Here is an 11,390-nt window from a genome sequence, read left to right on the forward strand (position 1 = left end):
AATAGACAAGAAATATTCATCTTTAATAAATTGTATGTCTCTATTATGTCAATGTACGCCATGATTTCATTGTTGTATCTGTTTATATTTATCTGTGAGACATGTGGAACCAACTACATCAGATTCTATTATATATTCCTAGCTCAATGTGTGAGCGTTGCAGTCAGTTGTAAGAGAGAAGGTTCCTGAGGGTTATCTGCACATATACATATACGGTATACTGCAAGGTCTACATGGTCTAATGGTATGACATTTGCCTTGATAGTGAGGGGTTGCAGGTTCAAATCACACCAGTGACACCTTTTTCATGCAACTGAAACTTTTAATGCTATGCTTGATACGATTATAACATTCCTATTAGAGCACTGTTATTATTATTATTTATCATAAAATGTGACATTTACATTTACATGTGATTCATCGAAATGAAGGGTGCACGTAGACAAGCAATAATAACATAGGCGGTTGACGTTTTTCCAGGATATATAAAAATTTATTAAATAACGAATATTTCGGGAGTGCCATGCTCTCTTTTTCAGCGTAATGCCTACTGAATTAAAAAAAACACCGGATTGAACAATTCATTAGTTCAAGTCTATGAACAAATAGAAATCTAATGATAAACAACCAATAAACAAAAAGATCGCCTATTGTGCCGATCTTTTTGTTTTCCAAATAGTGTGCTACATTCTTTAATGTGCACACGGACTATAATGCACACTGGACCAACGGCTTAAACGTCTCATCTGAAAGACTGTGCGCTATTGTAACTTGCATTTCAGCCCTCCAGCTGAAACATAAGGACAAAAGCAATGGGATTTGAACCAAGACCTACCACCATAGTTCAGCACACACACAGTGCAGTGGCGGCTCTAGGATATAATTTATCGGGGGGACTAAGATGTCCGATTGGGGAGGGCTAATTTATGGGTGTAACTATAGCGCGCAGCGTTATCTGAGGGCCGAAGGACAGAGCCAGGGGTGGGTATGGGAGGGGTGTCCCCTTCTCCCAAAACGAGATTAAAAAAAAAAAAAAAATTGGTACTTCCAGATGGCCGGAAATGGTTGGGATGGGAAAACTAGGCCCATTTTTCTTTTTTTGGTCCGACTCCAACAAGCTAAGATGGTGGTCTTAGCCCCCTGTCCCCGCCTGCTCGGCCACTGGCACAGTGGCTACCACCAGTTTTAACCGACTGAGCTAAGCTGCGATCTTGTATGAGAATTTCATTCATATGCTACTACTAGTCTAAAATACAACTCACCAGCAGAACACCTTCTAAAATCCACCACAATAAAAAAATTTACCCAGCTGGAATACAATATTTAGACACAGTTGAATATATTCTAGGCTTGCGATGCTCTTATTCAAACTGGGAATTCCCAGTTTATAATCTATTCTACATAAACTACCAATTAGAAACCTCAGATAATCATGTGAAATGCTAAGTCTAAAGTTCACTTCCCTTTTAAAAATTCTACTTGTTTATATAGTGCTTTTCTTTGTTACAACACGGAGAAAATGTTACAAGCGCTGTTAACCACTCTCCTCTATATGTAAAAATTCCAACTGAAGCTTACTAAAGCATGCATAAATTAAATAATGCAATTAAAATGCAGTGATGCAAGAACTCCCAGTAATGGGTTCATAAATAAATAAAACATGAAATATTGACAAAATAAACAAATAAGATAACCCTTCGAACAGTTTAAATTAACATGATAGGAAACTTACTAATTTTTGTTACTTGTTTTGTTAGCCATCCTCTGTCTTGAGGACATCATGTAGACTAGAAAAAAAATCAAAAAAGAGGCCTAGAAATCAAGTTAGGGGGAGTGGAATGTTAGAAACAGTCAACATAGCCAGATATCCTAATTAACCCGTCCTGGTCACCCTAAGGCCTGTTGACACTTGATTTTTCACTTTGTATGCAAATGGCGGCCATTTTTCAAAATGACTAAAAAACTAAACAGGTTGTAAGGCATGCCTTAACTGTCTGACTGAAGCTCTTACGGAAGGAGGCAGGATATTTCATAATGAGCCACTATGAACCAAAACTTGCTGGGCATATACGCCCGAAAGAGATTTGCAGACGTTTTAATTTAATTCTTTGACAGACTTGTAAACAATGAAGTTCACAAACTGAAATACATTTCAACATGGCCTGCTGGTTACTGTTATTTTTTGGCACGCACTCAAGACAACTTATAGGTGCATGTTATAGAAAGGAAGACAGTGAGTGGATCAGGTGCAATCCATAGACCACGGGTATGTAGCTGAGGCTGAATATCTTCTTATTTATAATTAATGTTCTAACCCTAACCCACTGGAGAAGATTTTCAACCTCAGCTAGGCCTACATACCCACGGACCATGAATTGCATCCGACATATAGTTACTAAAATTCATCAACCTTTTACATTTGCTCACAACTCAGTAATTGGCAGCATAGTTGCCCTTCTTCAACAAGAGGTAAGAGATTTTTGGAGGTGAATTAAAAAAACAAAAAAACAAACAAAATATAATTGTTCCGAGCAAAATTTATTAATACATTTAATGATAAAATTAGAGACAATCCAATTATAGAAATAATCATTCTTGAAAAATAGAACCGATTACTATTATTAACTACAGTATAAGCAATTCACTGGCAAAGTTTTCAAAATATTTAAAAGGTCAACCCAGACTTGTGCAAGTTTATTAGATAGAGAACATTATGAAGTTGTCTATACAATAAACAAACCATATATTATATTATTTAAAAAGTTCAAAATATGAAGCATATACCCATTCAACATATTATTGAAAAGTTTTAAATAGTACAATGAGTAAAATACTTTAAGATGTACTGTCTGTGAGAAAACTTCGGCCCTTCTAAGGCAAAACAACATACTGCACAAAAACATAATAGTAGTTACGTTTTTTTCACCATGGGACGGCCGCCATATGGCAAAAACCTATTAAACAATAATTTTAAAAACCAAATTGTATTGCATGTATAAAAAGATCAATAGGTTATAAACTTTCAGTGAGATCCAGATTATAACAATGGACCTTTCCAGCGTGTCAATCAAAATAAAAACTGACCAATAGGAACAGGTCCAGGACATATGCAAATCTCACAAAATGCATAGGTTATCCCACAATCCCACATGTTTGCCTATGTTTTTACACTGTCGCTAGGACCTTAGCAACAATATCCAAGGGGCGGGGCCATACAAATTGAGTTTACACTGATTTGAAAAGTTAATTATAACCACTTAAAACTGACAGTACATCCTAAATAATTATGAAAAAAAAAGAGAAAGCAATTTATCTTTAGCTGAATAAAAATTGGTGCACAAAAATTGCACTTGTATTATTTACAGCAAATTGCCATTAAAGCAATAAATTTACCAATTGTTTAAAATATTTAAAATTAAATAACCAAACTTAATGTAAACTGACAGACAATGCTTTTTCTAACAATTATTTTCATGGCTCGTTTCAATACATTGAGTCTGGTCTGTGGTTATAGGTATTTTGTATACATACACTGTTTAATAAAAACTCTGCATTTCAATGTGAAGACAGTCAAGAAGGCAGTTCAATGGAGATTTTTATAAAGACATTAGATTTTTGGCAAGCAGGCTGTTTTTTTCGAAGGTACAACTATTTACAAGTACTGTGTATAGATAATGAGATGTATCATTGAAAACTCATATCTAGTTAACAGCAATTGTTAACTCATGCACTTTGACTGGCTAACAATGACATAATTGGAGGGGGGGGGGGAAATCAGTGCATGGTCCCCAAAATAATACTTATGCCTCCCCCAGTTTCCACCCCATTGAAAATCTTAGAAGTGAAAAAATCACGCTCATGTAGTTAAAAATCACCTCAAATCCATTATTTTGCAAGCTAGCAGACCCTCACTCGAGCCCCTCACACTTCACCTTTGCCCCACAAATCAGCCCTCCCCCTCCCCCAATTTAATACTACTAGATACGCCACTAATAGCTATTGATAACAATAATAAAATACACACCACCATGCAACCTCCCAGTACATAAACGACTTACAAATGCAAATACTGTACAGTATCTTCAGTGTCAAGTGCAAAAAATATGAAGGTAAGAATATAATAAAATATAGCACCCTCGAGAACAAAAAGTGCGCTACAACATAATTGCACGTTACATCAAACCTACGCTATTACTATTATTACATAGAGTACTGTTTAAAAATCTCATACCAGGCCATAATATTATTTTTTTTAATAAAAATTGAAAAAATATCAAAGTAGGAACATATCTTTTCTCAATTATACAGTTAGTAAAATCTACAGTAACTTTACTAAACAATCGAACATAGAAATTCAAGAGGGAGGCTCTTTACATTATCAAAGTTAAGGACACAATAATAGGTTTTTTATAAAGTGTAATAAAATATAGCACCCTCTGGGACAAAAATTGTGCTACAAAAATAATTGATTCTACAATTGTTACATCAAATCTACACTGTCACTATTACTGCAGAGTACTGTTTAAAAATCTCATACCATGCCATATACTATTATTCAGTTTAAAAACTGAACATTTTGAGTAATATATTAAAATGCCACAAGTATTAATTCATAGTTTCCTCATATCACTAAGGTAAGCATTATCAAATGAAAGCCACCATAATAGTATTTTTCTATAAAGTTTAATAAAATATAGCACCCTCTAGGACAAAAAGTGTGCTACAAAAATAACTGATTCTGCAAGTTACATCAAATCTACACTGTTACTATTATTACACACAGTACTGTTTAAAAATCTCATACCATGCCATATACTATTATTCAGTTTAAAAATTGAACATTTTGAGTAAAATATTAAAATGCCACAAGTATTAATTCAGTCTCCTCATATCACTAAGGTAAGCATTATCAAAGTGAAAGCCACCATAATAGTTTTTTTCTATAAAGTTTAATAAAATATAGCACCCTCTAGGACAAAAATTGTGCTACAAAAATAATTGAATGTGCAAGTTACATCAAATCTACACTTATTATTATTACATAGAGTACTGTTTAAAAATCTCATAACAAGCCATACTCTATTATTCAGTTTAAAAATTGAAAATTTAATTGAGTAAAATATTAAAATGCCACGAGTATTAACTAATAGCCTCCTCATATCACTGAGGTAAGCATTGCAAAAAATGTCTATCTATTGTATATTCAACTTTCACATTACTTCTTGATCGTTGTTGTACGCTATAAATGAATAAACATTTTATGCAGTACAGTTACATATAAATATGTATAAAATATCAAAATGATAATTAGTCTTTCTATCATACCATAGAACCATAAGAAAATTATATTTATTGTATATTCAACTTTCACACATTCCTTCACTTTTTGCCCAACAGTTGTACACTATAAGTGAATTAGCCATACATGCAGTTATTACCAAAAGTCAATCATGAAGTTGGTAGTCTATGAGTGAGATGACGGGTCAGAGACAGCCAGTGCAATTCTTTCAACCCTACAAAAACCTAAAGGTCCACTGATTAATCTCAGATAAGATAACATAATACATACTCCAAGTATCGAAATGCACGCCATCGTGTCGGGATTTAATATTTCGACATTAATTATGTCATCATCAGTAATGAAAAATTATCCATATTTGCAAGCTTATATGCACAAGTACCAAAAGTGATTGACCAATCAAAACATTACCCCTAGTAACATAGTTACGAATAACCTAAAGATCAAAGCATTCTTACCCTACTGATCAAAGCTACCTACAAAAACAAAGAAAGCTCCTTTGAAGCTTTCAGCCCATTGTTACAAAAACCTCCCTATAGCAACAGAGGCCACCTGCTAAAGACACAAAAGCAGGGTCAAGCGGATCAAAAAGAGATGAGGGACCCATCGGGTGCGAGACCGATGGACCCTCAACTGGACGCGGAGGAGAATCGTCCAATGGTACGACCCCCGACATTGCCGGTAAACGAACTCCTAGACTGGGGGCAGCCCAATCAAGAGCTGCCGCAAACTTAGTTGGGGGAACCTCGCAAGGCTTTGCCTTTCTTAAGAACGACACAAAGGGCACTCTAAGTGTCAATCAAGCCTAACACTCAGTTTGGGCCCCCCACACGCCGAGCACAAGGACTTATGAGTGAACATATTGATCTACTGACTACAAAATAAAAAGCTAAAACAAAGGACATGTCGTTTAAAACTTCTTGAAAATAAACTCCAAGAATAATGCACAACACAGAAACACAATGTCTGTATTCAACTGGTCGTTCTTCGCTAAACCACGCACACCTGTGCAGTTGTAAAATCCTACCTAACGAAGATGACCAGTCGAATAGAAATCTTGTAAATACACAACAAAACAAAATGGCAGCATAGTTACAGCGATACACGCTGCGTAATCAAGATTGCTTCGGCTTGTAGCAGTATGGGTTTTTTTGTGTTTTCTTTCTGTTAGCCTACAATCATTTTTTGACTTCATGTGGGTAAATATTATAATTCTTATTTTCTAAAATTTAATCTAAATTATATTAAATGCAAATGTTGTTTCTAAACTGGCTAATCAGCCATGTTTGATTTGGTCACGTGAATAACTTAACGCTGATTAACACACTCTGGTTACATTAATTTTTTAGTTAGCAACGAAGTCTATGAACCAGTCGAATGAAAATAATACTCAACGAAAAATCGCAGTCAATGGAATGAACCTGTCGAATAAGCACAATCTCTTGTTTCTAAAAGTATGTGGCTTATTGCAGATAATCCTTAGCAACAAAAGGGAGCTCCTTATATGGAGCACCATCGAATAGGCAATGAGGATTATTGTTAGGAAGATGGTTAGTATGTGGCACACTGGGTCGGACTGTTCTATCTTTTTTCTTCTGAAAGGATGTTCTGTTTCGGGAACAACAACAATTAGTCGGTTTATCTAGGATTAGATAATATTCACCAAATAGACAAGTTAATCACTTTCCACTCCTTGGTATTGTGTTGGATCTTTACAGTTCTGCACGCCATGGTGGTTCATTCTGCTGCGTGATGGGGCTCACACCTGTGTCATCGTCTTCCAGAGCTGAGAAATGGAAAAGATGATATGTTGAGTGACAGATGATCTTGAATAAGTAGTGGGGCTAGTAGACCAATTAAGGTTTCCTATGAATTCACTGACTTTGTTGGTTATTCAAAATTATTGCACAACTCATTTCGGCTTCTGTCTACTCACACTTCCAGTTTATTACTGTACAAAGAAATTTGGCACATACTAGTACCCTTAGAAAATTTGATATTAAACATACAGTACCTAAAATCTACACACTGGCATCAGTTGTTGCGGCAGGGATTCCCTGACAAGGAATCTAAGATCCAAACCAGGGGTTCCACCCACTTTAGCCAACCATGGCTAGAGCAGGGACGAAAGAAGTTTATGAATAAGCCAATAAGTGCTCAGAAATGACACTCTCAGGCTTTCAAAGCAGTGTTTGATAGAGCATCAGGAGCCAGTAACCCACAAGACTGGATGCATCAACCTTGTTAGAGACATGTGGTGTAATTTGATAATGCTGCAACACTGAGGACATGACATAATTTAAGACTAGAAACTTACCGGGTTTAGTGATTTTAATGGCATCAAATTTAGTGAGTAAGTTCTTTAACTCATCTTCATTATCAATTTGATACTTTATTCCTTTGCTACCTCCTTTTCTATACTCATCTTCATTATCAATTTGATACTTTATTCCTTTGCTACCTCCTTTTCTATTGCAGAAGTCAATAAGCCTAAAAAAGGAGATAATGACATAAAAGAATAGATTAACAACATTATAATTAAGTGATGAATTTATATCAATCTAACTTAGTATGCAAGCCAGAATGCAATATTTTCCAAAAATAAATCATTATTACATATTATCACACTAAGTTAATTTTAAAGATATACCACCTCAGAAATGCTATAAAAACATGTAATATAAATTTCAATGAATATGTAATATAAATTTCTGTTAGTGTGTAGGCTAATTTATTAGCTTTTAATAAAAAATGTTGATAAAATATTTTTATCATCAATCACAAAGTGTAAGTTATACAGTTTATATATCCAGGCTGGTAATGATTTTTTTTTATTTTTTTTTTATGGAAAACAGTTTGTTAATTAGAGAAAACGTAATTGGTTTATGTTTTATTAGAAGTTATTATTTGATGTTTGATCTTTTAAACTAACTATTCAATGTTTCACTTATGTTTTTGGGGTTTTCCAGATTTTATGATAGACTTTATGACAAATCTTTAATATTGTGTATAGCTGTCTCTTATACACATCTTAATTTAAAATGTTATGTGTATAATAGATAATAATTGCAATATATCTACATATATCACACCTTTTCCAGTTTTCATCTTTGCTTAGCACTACAGGGTTTCCGATAACAATTAACAACGCTTTTGCACGAGTGATTGCAACGTTGAATCTCTGTTTGAAATAAAATGTAAATAATTAAAAAATAAGACGCATTCTAAAAAATGTTACAAAAATCGTCCAAAAATCTTCTCAAATTTGGGAGGTCGTCTTATACAAGGGTCGCCTTATATGCGAATATATATGGTAAGTCACATTTTATAAATAATGCTTTGTGTTAATCATGGAATTTGGGAAAGTGTGACGTTTCTTTTGTGTATTTTAGCTTGGAGCATCGCAGATTTTAAGGAAGTTCCTAGTTTTAACTGTGCAAGCCTCTATCCAAAGTCAAACAATATCTATGTTAAGTGTTTGTTTATGTCGCTTGACCTTGATACAGGCATGTGCAGTTCAAACTACGAATTACCTCATTCTATTACAATCACCACTGTTCCCTTCTGCCCTCAATGTCAACTTTTGAAATGATATTATTACCTTTCTGACATAAAGGGTCAAAGTTCAAAGTACAAATAAAATGACAATAGATATTGCAAGTATTTCTTTAAAATGGCTGAGGCCACATGCTATGGTAGGGCACAGACTGTTATGGGTTAAGTTTGACAAACAAATATCTGATAGAACCTAACGACTTGCCTTTGGGTTGTCAAGGAAACCAAGATGGAAATGCTTGTCCATTTTCAGATAATCTTCATTATTACTACGTACGGTTGATACGATAATGACTAGTCTCTCCTGCCCCTGGAATTCTTCAACTGAGCCCACTTTGATTTTTTCATAGTTACGCTTCTTAAGGGCTTTCTGAATCTTTTGAACCTGATTGTTACAAAAAACATTTAAAAAAAATATACTGTATAAAATTAAAGACCAGATGTTTTACACGAATCTATAAAACACAATATAACTATAAGTTTAGTCTAGTATATAAAGACTAGGCTAAAATATGTGCACTGATCTTGTGAAAAGTTGCTATAAAATGGCATCTATCATGGTTGTGGTTTAGCAGTTAACACAGAGGTTAGGGTTGAAAGTCTCCTACTGTTCAACTTGCTTGCTTATGCCACTGGGCAAGGCATGCAAGGCCCCTCGTCGGGCAGAGTTTGCCCCACCCCCGTCGGGAGAAAAAAAAATTATATGTAAAATTATAAGCCTCTGAAACCCCTAAATTGTCAAGATTTTTGGGGGCTTTGCCCCCTGGACCAATTACCAAACATTTTAAGCGAAGCTCAACCACGCCCACTTTGCTTTCGTTGGGGAAATCTGCCCCCTCGTCAGGGACCTTGGACCCCCATTGAGCGAATCCTGGTGCCACCCCTTTATAATTAAAGTACTCTTACACAGGTGCTCTCGCAATGCAATAAGAAAAATGATAAACAGGATTGTATATCTAATTTTAGTTCAATTTTCAATTAAAATTTAACTTTAATTTGTTACCCTTGCCATCTTTTGTAAAATTCATACCCTCTCCTTGTTTGTCATATTTTGTCAAAATTAGGGATGTCCATCTCAACCAGCCAGGGCCACCATGAGCAGCCCTGGAACACTGGAAAGTGAAGCTACCAAGGCACAATTTCTGTTGCAATTAGTTCACTATGATTTTGTCATAGACTGACTGGACTACTCTGGGGTACCTGTAGGATGACAATGCTTAAATTTGCTATACCGAACAATTTAAAATACCATCAAGGGGGAGGAGCAAAGGAGATTACATATAGAAAACCAAACGGCCAAACCATGCTTAGTTTAAGGAATAGGATTAGTTTTTTTAAGTATTACTTTCTTTCATGTTTATGTTAAGTGCATAGAGGTCTCCATGATATGCGCTCTATAAGTCGACCATCATCACCATTATTATTATTATTATTATAGAACATGCTTTAAATTTGTATCCAATAGGTGCTATATGAAATCTAAACAATACTGGTCAAGATCCTAGGAGCACACTGCTCTAGCTTGAAACACAAGAGCCTAGCCTGTTGGTTATGATATACCTCTTACTTCCACCACCTAAAATACCCCACCTTGTGGATACCTCCTTCGTCTGCTGATTCGCTCCAAATTGACAGCTTACTTTCTATCTCATTTGGATTCCCAATACATATTTTTCTGGAATCAAAAGCAGTACTGAATGGTAGATGTAGGTTCCTGGGTTTAAATCCCAAATAGATATACTGTGATGGTTGTTACCTGTTTACGATAAGGTGAGATCACACCAATATCTGACTGTTGCAACTTCTTTCCCGAATACTTTCCCTCCATCAGCTGTTTAACATATGTAATGACAGCATCACATTCTTTGGTGTTGAAAAACGATGGACTGGTCCCTTCTCTTTCATCTTTACCTTCAACACCATGAAAGATTAATGGAAAATTCTGCAAAAGATACAATAATTTTAACAAAGTTTACATTTCATTACTGTAAACATTATATTGCTATTTTCTTTTTAGTGATGCATATATTTTACTATACATTTTTATATTTTGTTACGAAAAAATTTTTAAAAGTGATTTTTTTTTTTACCAATTAATTATAGCATTTATAAAGTACTCTTACACAGGTGGTCTCACAGTGCTTTGAGCAAAATAATTTTTTAACAAAAATTGAACTTTAATTTGTAACCCTTGTCATCTTTTGTAAACTTCATACCCTCTAATCGTTTGTCATATTTTGTCAGAATTAGGGATGTGCATCTCAATTAGCCAGGGCTGCCATGAGCAGCCTTGGAACCAAGGAAAGAACAGCTGCAGAGGCACCATTGTTGGCTACGTAAGCAGTGTCAGCAGTCTAGAAATTTGAAATAGAGGGAACTCAGGGAGGAATTGTCACAGGTTGTGGGTCTGTACACCTCAGCCCCACCAGAGGTGAGAAAATTTATGATTATGGCACCTCTAGATTTGAAAATTTGAATATAATTTTCCTATTTTCTCCATTTTATTTTGAAAAATTGTGGGGGGGGGGGGGTGGGT

General features: G+C 35.0%; 1 protein-coding gene across 1 annotated transcript in view; it reads right to left on the reverse strand.

Moving 5' to 3' along the window:
* Positions 1–5,699: 5,699 nt before the first annotated feature.
* The window catches only part of LOC117120756 (putative helicase MOV-10), a 25,555-nt gene continuing 19,864 nt past the window's right edge, over positions 5,700–11,390 (reverse strand). Inside the window, exons 16-21 of the mRNA XM_033265837.1 lie at positions 10,611–10,796; positions 9,060–9,239; positions 8,392–8,480; positions 7,761–7,789; positions 7,617–7,706; positions 5,700–7,085 (exon numbers count right to left, since the gene is read on the reverse strand). Coding sequence (XP_033121728.1) covers positions 7,012–7,085; positions 7,617–7,706; positions 7,761–7,789; positions 8,392–8,480; positions 9,060–9,239; positions 10,611–10,796 — 648 coding nt within the window. The 3' untranslated portion in view covers positions 5,700–7,011. The remainder of the gene's footprint in view (positions 7,086–7,616; positions 7,707–7,760; positions 7,790–8,391; positions 8,481–9,059; positions 9,240–10,610; positions 10,797–11,390) is intronic.

Source organism: Anneissia japonica, unplaced genomic scaffold, assembly GCF_011630105.1.
Source record: "Anneissia japonica isolate Jap-2015-1 unplaced genomic scaffold, ASM1163010v1 scaffold69_len1423075_cov170, whole genome shotgun sequence".
Lineage (NCBI taxonomy): Eukaryota > Metazoa > Echinodermata > Crinoidea > Comatulida > Comatulidae > Anneissia > Anneissia japonica.